At 43.7% G+C, this 20287-nt stretch overlaps 8 protein-coding genes across 8 annotated transcripts; 3 read left to right on the top strand and 5 right to left on the bottom strand.

Annotated features, from left to right (window-relative positions):
• Nucleotides 1–1057: 1057 nt before the first annotated feature.
• On the bottom strand, nucleotides 1058–1518 carry BYT42DRAFT_609244 (uncharacterized protein; the record flags this gene model as incomplete). The annotated part of the gene is made up of 2 exons (XM_051571244.1): nucleotides 1058–1384; nucleotides 1468–1518. The coding sequence occupies 2 exons, from the start codon at nucleotides 1516–1518 to the stop codon at nucleotides 1058–1060; spliced, it is 378 nt and encodes a 125-aa protein (XP_051427983.1).
• A 1271-nt stretch (nucleotides 1519–2789) lies between these two features.
• BYT42DRAFT_6787 (uncharacterized protein) lies at nucleotides 2790–4373 on the bottom strand. Its single transcript, XM_051572790.1, has 2 exons — nucleotides 3411–4373; nucleotides 2790–3335 (listed from the first exon to the last, which is right to left on the bottom strand). The coding sequence occupies exons 1-2, from the start codon at nucleotides 4268–4270 to the stop codon at nucleotides 3074–3076; spliced, it is 1122 nt and encodes a 373-aa protein (XP_051427984.1). The 5' UTR covers nucleotides 4271–4373; the 3' UTR covers nucleotides 2790–3073.
• A 663-nt stretch (nucleotides 4374–5036) lies between these two features.
• BYT42DRAFT_551081 (FAD dependent oxidoreductase) lies at nucleotides 5037–6931 on the top strand. The gene is made up of 6 exons (XM_051566206.1): nucleotides 5037–5291; nucleotides 5353–5682; nucleotides 5763–6098; nucleotides 6161–6386; nucleotides 6458–6553; nucleotides 6616–6931. Exons 1-6 carry the CDS (start codon nucleotides 5135–5137, stop codon nucleotides 6836–6838), a joined length of 1368 nt encoding a protein of 455 aa, XP_051427985.1. The 5' UTR covers nucleotides 5037–5134; the 3' UTR covers nucleotides 6839–6931.
• On the bottom strand, nucleotides 6932–8190 carry BYT42DRAFT_551085 (dienelactone hydrolase). Its single transcript, XM_051566207.1, has 7 exons — nucleotides 8021–8190; nucleotides 7885–7931; nucleotides 7660–7816; nucleotides 7484–7573; nucleotides 7281–7418; nucleotides 7140–7206; nucleotides 6932–7070 (listed from the first exon to the last, which is right to left on the bottom strand). The coding sequence occupies exons 1-7, from the start codon at nucleotides 8129–8131 to the stop codon at nucleotides 6946–6948; spliced, it is 735 nt and encodes a 244-aa protein (XP_051427986.1). The 5' UTR covers nucleotides 8132–8190; the 3' UTR covers nucleotides 6932–6945.
• Nucleotides 8191–8917: 727 nt separating this feature from the next.
• Nucleotides 8918–10009, top strand: BYT42DRAFT_591227 (uncharacterized protein; the record flags this gene model as incomplete). The annotated part of the gene is made up of 5 exons (XM_051570528.1): nucleotides 8918–9034; nucleotides 9094–9256; nucleotides 9332–9494; nucleotides 9551–9828; nucleotides 9885–10009. The coding sequence occupies 5 exons, from the start codon at nucleotides 8918–8920 to the stop codon at nucleotides 10007–10009; spliced, it is 846 nt and encodes a 281-aa protein (XP_051427987.1).
• Nucleotides 10010–10557: 548 nt separating this feature from the next.
• Nucleotides 10558–14957, top strand: BYT42DRAFT_551090 (uncharacterized protein). The gene is made up of 8 exons (XM_051566208.1): nucleotides 10558–10994; nucleotides 11060–11096; nucleotides 11188–11305; nucleotides 11384–12953; nucleotides 13034–13499; nucleotides 13634–14500; nucleotides 14584–14774; nucleotides 14850–14957. The coding sequence occupies exons 1-8, from the start codon at nucleotides 10635–10637 to the stop codon at nucleotides 14895–14897; spliced, it is 3657 nt and encodes a 1218-aa protein (XP_051427988.1). The 5' UTR covers nucleotides 10558–10634; the 3' UTR covers nucleotides 14898–14957.
• A 558-nt stretch (nucleotides 14958–15515) lies between these two features.
• BYT42DRAFT_609250 (uncharacterized protein) lies at nucleotides 15516–18612 on the bottom strand (the record flags this gene model as incomplete). Its single annotated transcript, XM_051571245.1, has 12 exons — nucleotides 15516–16070; nucleotides 16264–16587; nucleotides 16689–16772; nucleotides 16844–16906; nucleotides 16987–17071; nucleotides 17192–17318; nucleotides 17519–17605; nucleotides 17716–17745; nucleotides 17831–17975; nucleotides 18054–18082; nucleotides 18217–18256; nucleotides 18337–18612. 12 exons carry the CDS (start codon nucleotides 18610–18612, stop codon nucleotides 15516–15518), a joined length of 1845 nt encoding a protein of 614 aa, XP_051427989.1.
• Nucleotides 18613–19230: 618 nt separating this feature from the next.
• On the bottom strand, nucleotides 19231–19526 carry BYT42DRAFT_551099 (uncharacterized protein). The gene has a single exon (XM_051566209.1). It carries the CDS (start codon nucleotides 19496–19498, stop codon nucleotides 19253–19255), a length of 246 nt encoding a protein of 81 aa, XP_051427990.1. The 5' UTR covers nucleotides 19499–19526; the 3' UTR covers nucleotides 19231–19252.
• Nucleotides 19527–20287: the final 761 nt, after the last annotated feature.

Here is a 20287-nt window from a genome sequence, read left to right on the forward strand (position 1 = left end):
TGCTACATATTGATGGCATTGTCAACACTCACATCGCCTTACACTGTATGTTAGCTGAAAAGGCAAAATGTAAATAGCTCAGGACATAGATTTTTTTTTTCGGCTCTTTGATAAAAGAAAATGGATATCCTTAAAAATGGTCGCCACTGATTTCCTATTTCTTATAATGCGCCTGTGTCCTGCAAAATATGGATGGAATAAATCGCTTGACAACAGTGATAATATGAAAAGTCAAATTACGGCTTGGTCGTTTCGGAAGCCCAGCCAGCCGGTATCCTGGGCTTGCCCCTTTTAGAACGGCCAGATCTCATCTACAAGAAATTCCTTAAAATGCTGGAAAAACTTGTTACCGACTACAAAGGGTTTCGTGTATAACGGTAAACCAATGTATAATAAAAAAAAAAAAAAACCTTTTGTATTCAAAATCCTGTGAGAACAAACTGGCGAAAGAAGTATGTAATAAATTAGAAAGCATCATTTCGTGAGCTCTTATCAGTGTAAGGATTTTATCACCATTCTATGAATGAAAGCTTATATGAATCCACGTATCTATTGAGCAATCGTGCCAGTTTGAACAATGGGCTATTGGCTTTTCAAGTTGTATAAACGCTTAAATGGCTGGGCGCGGAAACATATTCTGTTCGTGCTGGCGTGTGACTGATGTTTTTTGCTGTTTTAAACGCATCAAGGAGAAATTAACCTTCTTAGTTTAGTCCATGAGTTTTCAGGCTTTGTTGATCTGACAATGCAGTCATAAGATTCAGGAGACGGACGAAAATCTGATTTGTACCGTGCATACGAAAGGTACGATGGAACCAACTGCAGTAAGGAGATCTCCTTTTGACCGTTTAAATGCATCCATTCAGGAAAATTTTTGGCAAATAAACTTGACAATGTGTAACCATGAACTATGGAGTGTAATAAACAAGATGGTCCAATTGCAAAAATACGAAAAAAAAAAACTAGGCAATGAACATTCTTTAATTGATTTAATGATTTAGAAATAAATGAAATTTGGAATTATATACAAAATGTTTCTTGTTTTTTGGACAATAGGTTATATTAAACAGGAACCCCATCGTTCCATGGGCGCTCTGTACACCGGTGTCATCCCAGTGCAGATACCGGCGGTAACTTCATCAGCCGATTTAACGACACTCGCGGTATAACCTCCAGATGAAGGGTCGTAGTGGGCCAGTGTCATGCCCAGTGGAGGCGTCTTTGGTCGAGGTGGTAGATCGTAGACAGGTCCATTATGAACGAGATCCATATCTGAAGATAAAGCTACAGAAGGCGTGGAGCAGGCGGAATCATAAGGTGATAAATAGGTTTGTGGTTGAGCCAACGTGGGTTGATCCGTGTGTACTCGTTTTACCGTGGAACTCTGAATGGTGGTGGTGAAATAAAAAAGTAGCATCCCAAAATTAGAAATAATTCAATATTGATTTGTTATCTACAATTACATACCAAATCAATTGACTCGTTCATCTTTCTTTTGCCAAGTGCTTCGTAGATCATTGTATTGTTTGCTATGTAGTAAGAAATAATAATAAAAAAAGAAAGTAAAGGGGGATCGTTCATTTGTGTTGGAGTTTTTTTCAACCCGAGAGAAAACTCCGAAACTGCCGAACCGCCGGCCTGTGACGGCTACGCATCATTAAGAATTCGGGGTTTTAAAACAAGAACAAAGCAAAAATCCCACAGAAACCAAAAAAAGATCCGTTGGACTATGCAAAAAAAAAAAAAAAAAACTTTTTTGTTTGAAAAACGAACCCACTAATTGCGCCCAACGCTTTTAGCTCGTCTGACTTTTTCTTTTTGACCAATAACAAACATAGCTTCAGTAACAAAGCCATCTTACTCGCTGATGGCAAGTGTAAGCAACCAAAAAAAAAAAAAAAGAGACCACAGCAGCATGTTTACATCCTCCTTACGATAAAAAAAGATATTGAATCCAGCCGTGACACCCTTAGATAAAAATGTACTTGTTTGATGACATATGCAATATCATAACATGTACAACATTGACATGTAATTAAATGGCAAAAACCGCTTTAAATACATCTGTCCGTTGATACTGAATCAGGAGCATACGATACCATGTTTCCTACAAAACCTAGGTTGGAACAATTTATTCTTCCAGATACTTTATCACAGTAGCATTTTCTGCGCGCACAAAAATGCGGCAGAGTTTCGCATTTAACGAAAAACATTAAATAACCCTCGGCCAATTTCTTATTTCAATGATGGTGTAAAATAATACGCCGTGACAACGGCCAACTGCAAGTTGCTACTGTTTTGGTTATAAGGAGCGCAAACAGAAAAAAAGTAATAAGCAGTGTCAAGTTGGTATTGTATCATGAGATAGCATCATTGGATTGTACGCCTCACACTCATTTGACGAAAATGCGCGACATCCATGTTGAGAAAGGCAACGCTTACGTATCTGCGAAAAAAAAATTCTTGCGTTTTCCATCAATTCCCACACCATCATATCTTTAGCACATAAACGTCATCACATACGAGAATGCTGCGTACAAATTCATACTGTAGCAAATTGAAAGAAGGGTGATACGGGAAAATGGATCATGGGACCCGCATCACTGTGGCGTTCATACCGCCATTTAGCTACCATAGATGTACTAGGAATGAATATCAAGAGACCCATTATCTTGCAGCATCTTCATTAAACTGCTATGTGAAAGTGCGCTACATCCTTGAGGTGTGTTCATGGACATAGGATATACACTGAATTGAATACAAAACGAAATCGTCACGAATGCATCAAACGCTCTAGAAATGAATGGCTTTAATGTATTCGTATGTAGAAAAATTTGGCAAGAATTGGATTGGGTTTAACCGTGTCCGGAAACTTTAAGAGTCACTGTACATTGTAAAAGAGCTCTGCCTGATGATATTGTCAACATGTGTAGATCAGTATATTACTGACGACATGCACATGTATCCGCATGGACATGTTTGTATATATTATATGTATTACAGATTAACTTGGTAAAGATCGCATGTGATAGGGCGTGCTGGGGTCCAACGATTGCATCATCTGAGGCGACTCCTATTGAATTTCTGGAATGCCTTCTAGCCTGCGTCTGGAATACAGTGGTCGAAGGGAGGCGCCTAAATCCATATGCAGATGCGACCCCAGCGGTAAAAGGCCTTCCACAACGGCTTCAGAAAACAGCGAACTCAGGGTATCTGAAGTGGATGTATCGTTTTCTATCAAGTGGTTTGTCAGACGGCAAATGTGGTTCCACACAATCGAAAGAATGGCAAAAGATGTCGTGGTTCCCGGAATGGCTGGATGATGCGTCGGAATACTATATACGACAGGTTAGTTAGTGTGTGCATCTATATTGACGGGAGATAAACATAGCACATGGCATATCACTTGCCTATCGAGATTTCGATACCGTCGTCGTGTAAACTTGACATTGTCGCGAGTGTAGGCGCGATTGGTACTGGTGGTGCTCGTCGTGGTTACACTTGCTTCGGACAGCTGGGCGTCAACGGGCTCCATGGCCTCAGCTGACAAGACCATGTCCAAATCGTGGGTTGTAAACTCCGCCCAGGGAGGATGAGGAGAAGCAGAAGTTGGCGACACTGGCTGGGATAGACTGGAAGCCGACGACATATGGATTGAATGGGCAAATGACGGTGGACAGATGCCACCGTGAGGTAAAAGAATATTAGGCATGCTGGTGGTGTCGGGTTCAAATTCTTGCTCGTCCGTCGTGGTTCGCCATTCCTGCTCACCCAGCATATGCTGTACGACCCTCGCAAACGCCGCGGGAGTGTTTGCGTCATGCGCGCTTCTGTTGTCGGAATTAATTACAAATAAACCGGTGCCGTCGTGAGCAGGCAACGCACTGAAGAACAGTGAGCTTTGACCATGGCTGGGATCGACCGTCGCATCGCCATGCATGTCGACGTCGGAAAACGATTCGGTATCGGAGGGACGAAAAGAAGAGAACGATTCGGTTTCCGAAGGTGGTAATGCCGGTGAAAGATTGCTGTGGGAGGGACTAGGTTGCGACGATGAGGCCGATGGCAAGGCTGAACTGATGACATGCCAATCGGTATCAGAGTCGGACGGGTACGAAGAACTGGGCTGAGTTACGCCAGGCGATAAAACCAGGTTGGTCTGAGTTACTGACCCGCTTTTGTGATATATCGAACTCATATCTTCGGAATCGGATGAAACCGAAGGTTGCGATCGATGATATCGCCTTCGATGCTGTTGAACAAACGCCATGTTATGTATAGAAAAGAACAATGAATAACAACAAAGAAATCGAAAGAAATCGAAAGAAAAAAGATCACTAAAAATAAAGCAAAAGCCTGTTTCCTTGGCTACAGGTAAAGAAAAAAAAAAAAAGAGGAAGTCAAGAAAAAAAAAACAAAGCGATGATGTGAGACCAGTTGACTTGGAACGCCCAAAGTCATTTCATTGAGAACCCGATCACTTTTCGTTCATTAACGTGACTGTTGCATGATGAGCACTCAATATGAGAAACTCACTATTGCATTCACCTGATGCTCTAACGATCCGGTCCGGACGCTTTCGCCGCTGTGGATCATGTTTCCTTGGTTTGGCACCCCATTTCCTGCAACTGAAGGTCGTCCATAATTCAGAGCAATTACAATTTATGCTAGATTCTCCCTTTATCTTTTGATCTGTGAGTGTGTATGTGTATCTGTGTTCCTTCTTGGTCGACCTGCCAATCATTATTTCTCCTTGAATTCGGGGACTTGCCTGAAATAAAGAATATAGATTTGCGTTGGCGGTCGGTTGGTTTTTATCTATGGCAGGCATTTGTCCCGCCTCATTCCTACTATAGTCGATGAATAAAAATCTTCAAAGCATACGGTGGAGTGTATGTCCCATTCTTCTATACAAGGAAGCCCAGAACCACGAAAAAATTGTCCGTAGCAACAAACTTTAGTGATGTCGCCATGTCAATCTTGAATTTTTGGTGCCTGCCCATTTTTCAATCGCAGATTCACACAGAGTGCAGTCACTTAAGAATAAGATTGGCATCTTGATTCAGATCTGAAATGCATTGTTCTTTTTCTGCAATTCAGATTCCCATTTCCTCTTTTTCCCAAGACTCCAACGATGAGCTATCAACCTCCATTGCCTGGCTCAAAAATTATTATTGTCGGTGGCGGCTGTTTTGGCCTGTCGACGGCTTACGCGCTATCACTCAAGAACAAGTATGATGTATGGGTTTATGACCGACAACCGATTCCTGTGCCGGACGCAGCATCTACAGGTAAATAGACACACTGTATCCCTGAAAAATAAACCATACAATTTAACCGCGTTCTTTGCAGATATTAACAAAATTGTGCGCATGGATTATGCCGATGAAACACTTTACATGCATATGGCCATTGAAGCCATGCCATTATGGCGCCAATGGAACCAAGAAAGAGCCGACATGGGCTTGTCACCCGTTTTCCATCAGACAGGTGTCTTGCTTCTATCCAGCAATGGCGAGTATTCCAAGTTTGAACGTTCGAGCATGCAACATATTCGAGAAGCCGGCTATGGCCATGTGATTGAAGAGTTTCCCAACGGTGAAGCCATCCTGAAACGATATCCGCAATTCAAGACGGCCGTGCAGAACGGTTACAACATTGGGTATCTCAACAAAGAAGGAGGTAAAATATGAGCTTAAGAAAGACCCCTCAACGGAAGATAACAGTGTATAACGGCCATTGTTTTGAAATGAATTCTCTAGGATGGTGCAATTCGTCCGAAGCTGTGAAACACATGTACTTTAAATGCCAACAAAACGGTGTGAACTTTGTGGTGGGTCCCGACAAAGGATGCCTGGAAAAACTAATCATGGCCTCGGATGGCCGTGGACAAATCCGCGGTATCCAAACAAAAGATGGTCGTACGCACGACGCGGCGCTTGTGATCCTTGCCACCGGTTCCTGGACGCCCGGTCTGGTGGATTTGTCTCAGCAAGTGGTGGCAACAGGCCAAACCGTCATTCACTTTGATATGCCTCCCGAATATCGCCAGACTCCCATCGATTCACCAGTATGGTGCGCAGATTTGTCGCGCACAGGTAAACCAAACCTTTTTCCTGTCTATACTGGATAGTCCACAATGTCTAAACGATTTTTGCAGGCTTTTACGGGTTCCCATTCAACAGTGACGGCAAATTGAAGGTGGGTCGCCATTTCAGCGGATACCTTTGGCCCCGAGAAGGTGATCAAATCTCGGTGCCACGCACCCAAATCACGCATGCCGGCGATACCATTCCTATTGGTGCCTTGCGCGATCTGCGCACATTTTTGGAGACCTTTTTCCCACACACCAGCAAGCTGAATGTGTCGCACGCAAGACTGTGTTGGTAAATAATAATCACCACGGTGCCGAGTTGGGTAATCAATTTTGGCGTTTTCGCTCATTCAAAAATTCCAGGTATTGTGATTCGATCGACGGACATTTCTTAATTGCTCCGCATCCAGATTATCAAAACCTAATCATCGCTTCGGGCGATTCTGGTCATGGCATGAAGTAAGTTAATGCAAACAGTCACACAGTTGAGTTGAGTCCATCTCACACCAACTTGATACAAGGTTCATCCCCAATATTGGGTTTAAAATCTGCCACGTTATTGAAGGCATCCAGTCGGACTATACTCGGGCATGGGCATGGCGTAATTTATCTGCCAAAGATACACGTTTGGACGGCTTGCGTGCCGATGTTCGAAGCCGTCCCTTGATCCTAGCCGAACCGGATAATGAGGATGCACGATTGGCCACACCCGAAGAACTGCTTGTATTGAAAGCCCATCTGTAGCCACATTTTTGGAATCAGTTCTGAAACTCCAAACATTCACGTCTTGCACATTTTTTATAGTAATTTTTTTAGATTAAATTTTTTGTTTCTAGGCAAGGAAATATAGGCTAATTCTTGGCTCCGACGTACTTGTTGAAGAAGTTGGCGGTTAATTGAATAGCTTCGGTGGCACGCTTGACGTTGAGTTCATCAGTGTAATCACCACGAGCGGCACAAAAACCGTGAGGCATATCTAAAAGAAAGAAAAATGCCAGAGTTTAGTAAAGCTGCATACTGCGAAACATTTATCGCTGTGCCTTACCGTCAAATCGATGATGTTCGCACTTGTCACCGAAAGGCTTTTGACGCAAAACGTTCATGTATTCGGTCTGAAGAGATGAATAAAAAGGTAAATCAAGAGGGCAATGTCAAACCAAATCTATGCTACGGATGATGTACTCACCATGTCAGGTTCGTCCTTGCTGGGAAGAGCCAAAATAGGAGCGTTGGCCTTTTCAGCATCCTTGACATCGACAAAGGATGGATGGACCATAGTAGCAGCAGAGTAGAAGCTGTCCTCAGCAGCCATAGCCACACCAATCTGTTGGGAAAGATAGACACGCTTAAGCATAACGGCGCTAGCCATGATGAACACTGACATCTTACCTTGGCACCCCAGCAGAAGCCGAGGATACCAGCCGAAGAGAAACCTTCCGATTCCAAATGTTTCTTGACTTCTGCGAGTTCAGGAGCAACCTGCGAAAAAATGAATTAATTCCTTTGATCGAAGCGCGCCATTAAAATATTCCATCAAGATTGCCATGCATCCCAATTCTACATACCACTTCCAAAGCACCCACGCGGGTGATCCAAGCAACCAAAGTGTCCATATCACCCATTCTTTCGTGGGACCAGTAATCACCGTGGAGAAGGTCCGGCATCACCACTCTGAAACCGCATTGTTGGGCAAGACGATCACAGAATTGCATGGTGTTGTTGCTGTGGAAAAGACAAAAGCCAGTTAGAATGATGGCATCTCCACAAGCAAAAATTCATTTCCCACATACTGCATGCCAAAGATGTCATAAATCACCACCACGAGCTTCTTGGCATCCTATATCACCATCGTTACTACCCACACGTCGAAATCTACGCGTTGCTGTTCGTCCGTTTTTGATCGGGTCGCTGATAAAAACAAGTTACCTTGGGGCCAACAACGTAGTTGGACATGTTGGCAATGGTTTCCATAGTACCAACGGGCTTGTAGTTGGATTCAACGGGAGGGATACAGCAGCAAGCTTGGGTAACAGCCATTTTTGAAATTAGGTTAGGAAAGAAGGTGTGGAAAATCGTGGAAAAAAAAGCAAATGAGGCAATTAAAAGAATTTCAACTTTCGCTTACTTAAACTCAGCGAATCATGTACATCAATTGGTTCCAGAAAACCATTAACCGGAAATCGATTTTTCCGAATAGTACTAGTCCCATACGAACGCTGTCACCTTCGAAGATGGATGAAACGAATAGCGAAAGAGATACTTGGTCGTTTTGCATGTAATCCGTGGATAACTCGCTTGAAAAGACATGAATATGATTCTTGACAAACGGTTTATTTGTATGCAGCATGCATAAGGGCGTTTGTTTTAATGCAGGTGCAACCAAGCCTCCGTGACCGGCTTTCGATTTTGAAAGTTCATGTCCAGTTTCAAAGACCATTTGCATTAAGTTCTGGTTGTGGCTATTTTGCACGACGAGAAAGTTTAAAAAGTAATGAAAGCGTCCAAGCCGACCATCTGCTGCAAGTGTAAAACGGCTCCCGCTACCGTTCTTGTTCGTCATGCTTATTATTGTCAGTAAGTAATCTATGCTTAAAGTTCTTGATCAGCTGGACCATGGGCTCACTGACAATTTTGTTTCCAGATCTTGTTTCCTCTTTGTCTTTGTTGGCAAATATCGGTCGATTTTAAGCAAATCCCGCTCGATTGCTCGCAATCGAGGAAAAGTGTTGCTGGCATGCTCCGGTGGTCCTTCTTCGATGTAAGTTTTTGAGGACAAAATAATTAATACAAGTGTCACCCATAGCTCACCTGCTGACTAGTGCCATGCTGAACCTGACGAATGAGTTTACGAGAGTGGCACCGCACGAAAAAAAGAAAATTCAGTTATTATCCTCGGTGATGGTATGTCATATTGACGAATCGGCTTTGTTTCAAGAACAGGTAAAAGGAATTTTCTTATCGTGCTACGCTTCGAATCATTTTTTCTAACAGATCGACAGTCTGGCACTGTGCAACATCTTGAAAGCATGATGAAGGAGCAGTATCCGAATATGGAGTTTAAGCATCATCGCATGGAGGACATTTTCAAGGATGAATTTATGGGAACCTCTGATTTTGATCAGGTCCTCAAGTGTGTCGACGATGCAAATAAGAAAGATAATGGTAGATGAAAAAGAAATCCATTTCTGGTGTGGTATAATAATGTGATGCTGATGGAATTCATTTTCTTTTTTGTAGAGCATCTTGTCCAATTCCTTCAAGCTGATCAATCCAATGCACCTGCTGATCATGGAGAAAGATTGCGCTTACTTTTCAGTAACATCATCAAAAACACTTCAAAAGAAAGTTTATACTGGCACCTTAAAATGACCATGTTACTGACAATCGCAAGGCGAGAAGGGTAAGCTACGAACATGAAAACGCGAGAAATGGCATGGTTCTGATGCATGTGAACAGATGCTCTTTTATTTTCATGGGTGACTCGTCGACGCTTCAGGCGATCAAGATGATTTCAATGACAAGCCAAGGTCGCGGCTACAGTATACCCTTCGATGTCGGTGTGGAGAACGATACATCTTTTAAGGATCTGGTGATTCTGAGACCAATGAAGGACATGCTAGCGAAAGAAATTGCCTACTACAATACCATCGTTGGGCTGAACAAGTACGTGGTTGCGCCCACCAACTGGGCCACCAAGATGCCGGCCAAGAGCTCCATTGAACGGTTGACTGAAGGTGAGGCATTTGGTCTCGCTGATCTATTGGAACGCGCAGCGCTAATGACCGGTTAGATTTCATTGTGTCGTTGGACAAGGATTTTCCTTCCACTGTCAGCACCATTTCCAGAACCGCTTCCAAGTTGACCCCATCCAAAAATTTAGATTTGCAGAGAACCTGCGCGATATGTTCTCTGTAAGTAGTGGAGCGTTTTTTTTTCTTTCTCGAGACAAGTGTAATAGGAGCTAACAATGATCGCCGGTGATGTGTGTTGTAGACCTTTCCAAGCCGGTATTGCCGAATGGCGTCATCGAATTACGGTTTCCAAGATGGATCCTGACCTGGAAAATGCCAGCAACTCTGCGGCAAACAAGAGTTGTGACAGTGCGGATGCTTGTTGTGGAGGGGGCAGCTGCGGCGGCAAGGACGAGCCGATCATTGATATGAATTTATGCTTGTGTTACAGCTGTCAAGTCGATTTGAAAGATTACAGAAAAGAGGCCGTGGAATTGTTGCCACCGTTTGTTGCAAAAAATGCATACAACCAGCAACGCGATGAAGGGCTGCGAAAACAAATAGAAGAATTTCTTTTAAGCGATGATGAAGCATAAAAAACAATAAAGTCAATTCATTAAAAAATAACGCAATGTGTATGTGGACGGGGCTTAAAATTGAACCTTGCTGCTGACGCAAACCGTGCCAATTTTTTTTCCAGTGTTTTTTATAACAAAAAGGAAAAAAAAAAAAGTTGCTTAGGAACGCGTTCTGTTGCGCAGAACAAACTCGTCAAAAGCAAACTTACAGTAAAAAGAGCTCGCGACGATATGCAAGCTCCTCCCAGAGTCCAAGGGCAAGCAGCGGGCCAAGCGCCAGCCATGCTGCCTACTCATCAACGAGCGCTAATACCTCCTACCACTCTCGATTTCCCCACCCAACGATTATATGCAATTTCTTTCTTCGTGCTACTGCAAGCATTCAAATTATACGATGCGATAAACGTCTACTGGACCTCCCACCCCGAGCAATACAGTGGCGTACTGATCAAATGGTGGATAATTGACGTGTTGTATATCGCCTTGCTGTGGATCGTCAAGATCCCTTGGCTGCAATTCACTGCATTTAAATCCATATTTCTCGCCGTGTTGTTGACCATGCTGGACGTTGCATTCTTTGTGCTTCCTTCGGTATGATCCAATGTCCCGTGTTGATTGTATGAATGAGCCACTAAGTCGCTTTTTTTTTCTCGCAGGCTATGCTCAGTGGTGTGTTGCTGAAAGCACTTTTAGGTACAGTAACGGGGTCCATGCCAAATAGACATGGGAACCACCATGGGTCAATGATATTTATTGACGTCATTTTGGTTTATGGTCTCTTTAGGCGAAACCTTTGGAAAACAAATTAGTGTTTCTCGAGCGAAAATGGTCAATGTCAAAGATGTTGTTTTCAATTCATCGCATATCCTGGGTCGACATACAGTGCATATCCTTCCTTACGGGTAAAGTGTAGTACCTTTTGAACATTGTTCGCATAGAGGACGGTGGGAACTGACTTTTTTTGGGGGATTGCAATGTAGGACGGCCAAGCTTAACCCGAACGACGAGTTCTTCTGCATTCCATCGAATGAAATTGGCAAAAAGGATATTCATATACCCATTGTCTTGAATAATACCGTTCCTCGAACGATCAGTGTGTCGCGCTACGATTTCGATACGGAAACCGCTTCCTCCAAGCAGTATTCTGGTCGTAATATTCAGAGAGCGACGGAAATTGGACAAGGAAAAGGGGGTCTCGAGTATTACTATATCCACGTCAAGAAACCTGGTGTATACAAGTTGGACAACATTGTCAGTAAAGATGGACTCGACGTCAGACTCTACAGTCGCCAAGTGTTTGTGTTTGTATGTCCTACTGTTCGCTTCAAACCGATCGCTCAACCGGACTACTGTTTGGGTGACAAGGAGAAACTTCAACTGGAGATCACCGGTGTACCTCCTCTTCAAGTAGAATACAAACGTCGTACGGGAACCCACCCCTCGGCTTTGCTCAAACTCGATCGTATTCAACCCAACGATTTCGATTCGCCTCTCGTGCGTATCCCAGGTGGACTGAAAAACGCCGATCCCTCTTTCTTCACGCCGGCCATGCATCAGGATTACCACTGGGCTGCCACGCAACAGCTATCGATTGATCTGGATTTGACATTTGAAGAAGCGCAGACTTACGAATTTGAACTGGTCCGTGTGACGGATGGCACGGGCAATGTCATGGATGTGGCTGAATCAGCCAAGCAGCAATTCTTTGTACGTCCTCATCCTACCGCACAATTCCAATGCAGTGCCACCGATCCTCTCAAGTTACTGGTCGGTTCGCGATCGACGGACTTGCCTCTCAAGTTGGACGGTACAGGTCCGTGGAACGTGGTGTATGAATTTACCCCTGAAGGAGGTGAATCGGACAAGGCTTCCAAGGAAACCGTGCGTCTTAATCACGCTCAATCCATTCTCAAGGCCAATGCTCCCGGTGAATACCGCTTGTTATCCGTCAATGACAATTACTGCAAGGGCGATATCCGATTCCCATCCACGTGTCAAGTGATTCAGCCTCCGTTACCTGTGGTCCACGTCGAATCGACGCCGATTCCCTCCGAATGCGCAGGCGATGCTGAAGCTGGTATGAAGTTTGTGGTGGAATTCCAAGGTACCCCGCCTTTCAACCTCGAATACGTGATCACCAAGACCGTGGGTCGAAGCGAAACGGTGATTGCCAAGAAACGCGAACGAATTGATCGGGCTCGTCACATCTTTACTTACATGCCGGCGTCCAGCGGTGATTACACTTACAAATTCCTGTCCTTGGATGATCGTTATTACAAGAACCAAAAGACCGACATTGCTCCTCTACACCAACGAGTGCATCCCCAACCCGATGCTCGATTTAGCAAATCGCTTTTGGATAAACAGGCCATCCGTACCTGTATCGGCGAATCCGTCAATCTGGACGTCGAACTCAGCGGTACCGGTCCATTCCGATTGTACTGGACATTCAACAAGGAGAAATTCTTTGCTACGGTGGAAGGCAACAAGTATACCATTGCCCTTCCTGCCTTTGAAGCCCCCAATCACTATGTTGTTTCCTTGGTCAAGGTAAGTTTGCGTTAATAATGAATATAAGCACTCGAAGCATAAACAAGCAGATTAATGTTAAACATTTGGTTTAATGACAGATTCACGATGCCAATGAATGTGTGAAAGAGTTGGAAGCGCGCGATGTGATTGTGGATGTACGACGTGATCGACCTACGGCCTTCTTCTACACAGAAGACAAAGAGGACACCGTGGTTGAAATTGCTGAAGGATCCAAGGCTCGTTTGCCTCTTCGACTGACCGGTGAAGGTCCCTGGCGCATGACGTATCGCAACAAGGACAAGGACGGTGCCGGTACGCGATCTGTTCTTCTGAGAGACCCGAATGCTGAAGTGGAAGTACGCGATGCTGGTGAATACGAGCTGGTGTCGGTGAAGGATTCCATTTGCCGCGGTGATGTGTTGCCACCTCATTACATTGTTCAATGGCTCGATAAACCTTCCGTGTCCATTGTCCAAGATCAAATGGAGCTCCGTGCCGATGGCGTATATGAACGTGCCCCTGTTTGTGCCGGTGTGAATGATGCATTTGACATTCAATTCCAAGGTAAAAATTTAATCGAATGTTTACGATTGGGACCGTGGCAGCGTGCTCGGGCGGGATAGCGTCCTTGAGCGAGATAGCATCATTGGTGTATGGGCAGTCACTTATATATAATTTTTGTTTTTGTTCATGTATAGGTCAGGGACCCTTCTACTGCATGTACGATCAGTACTATGATATGCAACATCGACGTGATCTTAGTCTGATGAAGACGGAAGAAATCAGTTCGGGTCTGCGCAAGGCTCGCGTGCCTTTGGAAACGAAGCGTAGCGGTATCTATCAGTACCACTTCACGAAATTGGCGGATCAACGGTACCCGACGCCTTTCAAGACAAAATCGTTGGTGGTGGAACAAAAAGTCCACGGTATTCCTACCGTCGGTTTCAAGAAGCACAGCAAGGATCGCGTTCTGTGTGTGGGTGATACTTTTGATTCGGATGAAATGGAACCGATCTGGCTTGAATTCACCGGACAAGCACCCTTCACGATCAACCTGCGTGTGAAGCATCAGTCGGAACTTCACGGCAAGATTGTTACTCTGGATGGCATCGAGACACACAAGTACAAGTTATTGCTTTCAGATGAAATCGAGTTGCCTGGACGTTACGATTTGCAGCTTCTTAGTGTGAGCGATGGCCACGGTTGCGGTGCATCGGTATCTGGACCGGACGCCCTCACTTCGATTGATGCTTTGGATATTGCCACGATTTCGCCCATCGACAGCTGTTCCGAGCTTTGTGTGGGTGATAATATCGAATTCAGTTTATCCGGCATGGGTCCATTCACGGTCTCTTACACGTTCAACCATCAAATGGAAAAGATCAAGTCGCCCTCTTCTCGTCTATCCATGCTGGCCGACAAGCCCGGTAACCTGACCATTGTGTCGGTGGGTGATCAGCGCAACAAATGCCGCTCGTTCCCCAAGGGAATGACGAAAACCGTGCATGAAATTCCAAGCTCCCTTGTCAGTGGTGGCAAAGAAATCATTGAAAATATAAGAGAAGGTAAAAGCATGTTTAAAAAAAAGCAATGCAAAGAATATATTGGTTGGCTAATTTGAGTTTGGTTATTTATTTTGGTTTCAAAGGTGACATGGTCAAAGCGGTGGTGGATCTTGTTGGTACTCCTCCCTTTGAGTTTGTGTGGCAACGAAGCGAACTGATCTGGGACCATCAGCGCAAGCACCACTATAAAGGCAAAGTGCTTGAAAGTCATATTGTGAACGGTGTGATGGAGCATCGCTATGAAATTAATACATCTGTGGAGGGTGTGATAGAGGTATTTGAAAACGTCTATCATCTTTGATAGTCTGCACTGAAAATCATACTCATCTTTGTTTTCATTTCTATATAGGTTGTGAGTATCAAGGATCGATATTGTCAGTATCCTCGTGCGCATTAAAAGAGGTCATTCAATAGCATAAAACAGTAATGTCTGATGTAAATAAACCAAAAAATCAAGATGATTATTTGCTCATCGTGCATCCACTTGGTTTTTTTAATTGAAATTTCATGGAAATCAAGATGTGTCAACCGGAAAAATTACAGTCTGAAGTATTCGGATGACTCATGCCAGCCAAGTTGTATGAACATGCTAATGTATAAACTTTGATTCTTTGTTTGGAGGTTCCTTTTTCTTTGTTTTTGATGAGATTGCGGAACTCTTTTTGGCTGACAAGGTTGTGTACAAAGAGTAGACTAGAAAAGAAAAGACAGAAAAGAAGACAAGATAGGAAACAACAACTAGACTATATACATAATGGGGCATCTGGAAATCGGATATTTGTGGATGCAAGTGTGCAGAAAAAAAAACGAGGTTGAAATGTGCATGAGAGTTTTTTTTTTTTTTTTTTGGGGAATGGTGCAGCTGCATGTGTTGTGTGTTCGTGCGTTTTTGTTTGTTTGTTAGTTTCTCATTTCGTAGACTTGCATTTTTGTTATGAAAACGCACATGTTTCGAAGGATGGAGGACGCTGTGAAAAGAAAAAAAAAACTCTGATCGTTTGCATGCATTGTGTGACTAATAGCCATGACCTTTTTTAGCCTGCATATCTCGGCTTTTCCATGAGGTCAAGGGTAAGGAAGCCGAAGGATGAAACTCATCGGGTCCAGGACCACCTGTCACCGAAGGCATGGAAGGATGCGATCGAAAATACGACGATCGTGCAGCCGGCAATCCAAATTTGGGTTCTTCAGCACGTAAAAATGCGGTCAATGGGCGATGCACAATCGTATCTTGGGTTGTTTGCATCGGTGAAGCGGACCGAGTAGACGTCGGCGAATCCCCATTGTTGCGATGCGGGTGACGTGCAGAATGGAGGTGAGGCGATGAAGGCAGGAACGGTGAGGGTCCGATCAGAGACGCATCCGTGGCAGGACGCGGTGCACCGTTGAACAATTTCTGTTGTCGCTTGGTTTCGGTGAAATTGGGTGCATAAGTGTGAGGATGACGCTTTTCCGGGATGGTGGAGGAGTGAGAAGCAAACAGCATAGGCGGTTCAGCTTCGATGACCATCATCTGAGAATCGGGATAACGTGGATGATGCTTTGCATAAGGGTAACCGGTGGGATGTTGCTATTGAAACGAAGAGAAAAACAACCACGTAATGTAAATAAAAGCAAAAAAGTGACATGACAAGTCAAAAAAACATCCAACCAAGGGATATATCGATGAGGGATGGAAAAAAATAAAATCAAAACAAAGGGTTAATAGGATCCAAGCCAAACATCTTTCCAGAACCTTAAGATGGGTTCCATTAAAATCTAACCTTGTGCATGTCATGCATAAATTGTTTTCGTGATTCTTGGGGCAATGAATATGTTCGATGTCGGTTATGCGGATGAACCGTGGGTTCCTGTGGGAATGGAGTAGATGCTGGTGAATGATTACCTTGAGCTGGTGGAGGAGGAGCATGATGCTGATAAGCTGATGGTGCATGTGGCTGCGCCTGCGTATGCGTCTGCGGTGGTGGCGGTTGAGGTTGTGGTTGCAGCTGTGGTTGCGGCTGTTGCATGCCAGTGTGAAAAGGCATGGCCGGGTGGCCCATCATGTCATGTCCTGGGAAACCTTTCAAATCTGCCATGCTATCATTCTAGAAGTGACGCGAAAAAATAAAATAATAATGCATTAGCTTCATTTGCTATACAGCCGACTATTTTTTTCCTTCTTTTTTGGGGAAGCCCCCTCCCCTACCGGTCGGCGTCGGGCAAGATCGGCATAGGTCATGTAACTGATGTAAGCATGTAAAGCGTTCCTTCGCACTCTAGGATTACGTCTCTTTTTTTTGAGCAAAATGATGAGTAAGGAAAAAGAGGGACATGGGAAATGATTTGAGATGCCAAAGTTACCATATGATCGTATTGTCTTGAAAAGTTGTGATTCATTGTCATTGGTATGTCGGTCTGAGCGGTCTATGTCATGTCACAGTAGATGGTGATGTGTCAGTTGTCAAAAGGTAGGAAACACGGTTGACAGAAGAATGGGGGCTTACAGGGTGGCCGACATTTCTGGAAGAATAAGCCGACGATGGATGGTTTCTAGAAGGCGGATCATTTGACACGGTGGAATTACCGGATCTGAGATATCAATAGAAAAAAAAAAATAAGAGTCAACTGCTTATGTAAAAATATCCACTCCTGGTTCCTTTGTTTATCACCGACCCTTTTGTCGTTGCTGCGGAGACAGAATGCATGTACCGCCCGTTGTTGCCTTCCATGCGGCCTGCGTGCTGCGACAACCTTGCAGTGTGCACCATGCTATCATGATACTCCGCATAGTGGCGCACAGATCCATAACCTGCATTCGACGACATTCTTAAACGACCTACATACACGCCAAAAAAAAAAAAAAAGAAGAAATAGGGAGTGCAAGAAAAATGGATGGCGTTAAAACGGGCCAACATCACGAAATGAACAATCACCATGGATTTTCCCCAAATTCATTTTTTTTTCCAATCATTGAGCCCAATTGCTACGGAATGAATTGGGATGAACGGTGACCATGATGATGGATCGATCACGTACCATCAGGCTTCACCGGTGGTTGAGTGGATGGCGTCTCCGTAAATGCAGGAGCCGCTGTATGATACCGGCGCGCATCGTGAACTCTATCTAAATTAATATCGTTAGATAGATGATGCGGGAGATGGAGAGAGATTTCCTTGAAGTAGCAAGGTTCAAGGCACGTGCTGAGGATGCGATCTGCAGGTGAATATACGTACCGTCAATTTGCGTAGCATTGACGTTCATACCTAAGACAAGTCAGGGGCAGAAAAAGGAAAAAAAAAGGATTATTTTGTTTTGAATATGAATACAGAGTTCTTTGTTCACACACACCATTGGGCTCTCGTGAATAGATTTGTTTGGTTGGAATTTGCGATCCTTCTTCATAGTCCGCCGGTACGGCTCTCTTGGTTAAACTGATTTCCCTATCGTAGGAAGACGGGGTAGCTAAACCACCGCAGCCGTAAGCGCGTTCATGCTGTGAAAGGAAGAAACAGCAATTAGATAAAGGGGAAAAATGATCTAGTCGATAATGCAAAGGTGCCGGGGGGTGTACCTGTGTGTCAGGTGCTCGCTCGTCATCATCTGGTGGATTCAAACAACAACAAAAAAAGATAATTGGGATTAGGAAAAAGAGGGTAACTAGGATTAGGATAATTTTTTTTTTCTTTTTGTGTCATGTGTGTACAATTTGGGGCAAGGTGTTAAAAATCACTGACCTAGCAAGTTTCGGATAGACATCGAATGACTGCTCACAGACTAGAGAAACAAAAACAACAGGTCGGTGATGAATTCGCTTGATCGGCTTGAGTAAAACTCGCGAACGAAGCGCTTTTTACCTTTTCCACTGGTTGGTGTTCGTGAGGCGTTATTGGATGTTTCGTGGTTCTGTTTGCATGATTAGCCAGCGAGATCAAAATTGAGCCGGCTTCTGCTTCGTCGGGATTAACGTCCATGTAATCATTGATGGGATGTTCGGTTGATTGGAAATGATCGTTGGTTAACGTATGTCGTGAACGATGAGGATCCGTCGAAACCTGGCGCGGAGGTGAAGGAGGATGCGGATCGTTTCTATTCATCTGCAGTGGATAATAAAGAGAGCCTGAGCTCGACATGATAGTGATGGTTGGAAACGATGGGAAAAAAAAGAGAGGAAGACGCACCGACTGGAAAAACGACGCAAAGACGAAGAGACCGGTCGTTAGCTAAAAAGGGAAAAAGGAAATAAAAAAAAAAGAACAAGTGAAATAAGCTTAAGAATACGAAAGAAAAAAAGAAAGAAAGAAAAAAAAACGACGCAACCAAAAGCAAGAAAAAGGGGGAAAAGGATAAACACTGAGGGTGCAAACTAGGAGTCAAGGAAAATGAAAAAAAAAGAAGAGAAAGCAAAAGAATAAGACCAAGGGAAAGAAAAAAGAAAGAGAAGAGAAAAAGAGAGACGAAAAAAACAAATAAAAAAAAAAAGAGAAAAAGAAAAAAAGGTGGGTGGATGCTCAAGCTCCAATAAGGGAGCTGCTGGTGTGTGATTCTACTGCAACGCGAAAAAAAAGTATGCATTTGGGTGTATGTGCATGTAGTATGTGTATGTGTACGTGTTACAATACACATACAAAAACAGGTCAATGCTGACGGCTTCAAACGAAGGATAATCGATCAAGCCAAATATAAAAAAAAAATAATGGATAGGGACGGCAATGAAACGGTCACATGTACTGAGCGCATAATTCATAAAAGGCGTTTTGCATGCAGTAATTATCATGACCCTCTCTGCATGTTTTCTTTTGTGGGAGGTGGATTGAAGTAAAAGAATTTTTTGGGTTGGATTTTTTTTTTTCGTCCATGCATTGTAGTACAGAAACGGAGCTGCATCGGTGTACAACTGTGCTGCAGGAGAGTAACACCGTACCTTACAAAAAAGCACATGGTCGCTTGAGAAACTACATATAGACCACTAGTCCGCATATAGGCGACTGGCTCCTTGAGGGCGAGACAAAGGGCCATGGAAGAAATGGGATTTAAGGGAAAAGGGTTGAAAAACAAGACAATTTAAGTAGATGCTTATCAATGCTCTTCGATCTTTTTTCCCTTTTTTTTTGCCATCTCATCATTACTACATCATTCTCTTCTTCCTCATTCCCTCTCGAGTTCCCTCTATTTATTTACATGTCGATTTTTTCCTTGCATATCACAGTGGCGCTGAAGTTAGGTTCCACTACGGCACTCGACCATTTCCTTTTTATTTAGCTTTTTTGGCTTGTTTTTTTTTCTCACCTGCTTCGTGAAATGACAGGCTTGTCTATGCGCAGCCGACAACTTTGTCAGCATCGGGCATATAAACCGACAATTGATCAGCCCTGTTACTTTCTTACGATGCGTGAGCATGGCTCCGAAACCTTAAATTTATATTTTTCAAACTTTAAAATGGGTGGCCCCGTTTTTTTTTTTTTTTTTTTTTTGTTAAAAAAGAATATTAAGGGACAAACCCAGATGGAAAGAAATAAGGATTACAGTTGACGCAGGGTGGTGAGGGGAAGCTTGCCTGTGATTTTTATGTCCGACCCTTGTCACTCATCGTATAATAAGGGCTTGGAATACCTGCCTCTTTCTCTTTGATCACAGAAATAACAATTGCCCACCCATGTCCACACTGCAAGCCAATTGATGTACCGATCTTTGGCACACCCTCAATTACAGACTCACTAATTTAGCCAAACCTTGTATTGAACCCGTGTATGCGTCGCTTAATTTTTTTTCTATATTTTTGGTTAGTTTTTTCTACAGTGAAACCAT

The sequence above is a fragment of the Radiomyces spectabilis genome, assembly GCF_025331425.1.
Source record: "Radiomyces spectabilis strain NRRL 2753 chromosome Unknown BYT42scaffold_1, whole genome shotgun sequence".
In the NCBI taxonomy this organism is placed as follows: Eukaryota; Fungi; Mucoromycota; class Mucoromycetes; order Mucorales; family Radiomycetaceae; genus Radiomyces; species Radiomyces spectabilis.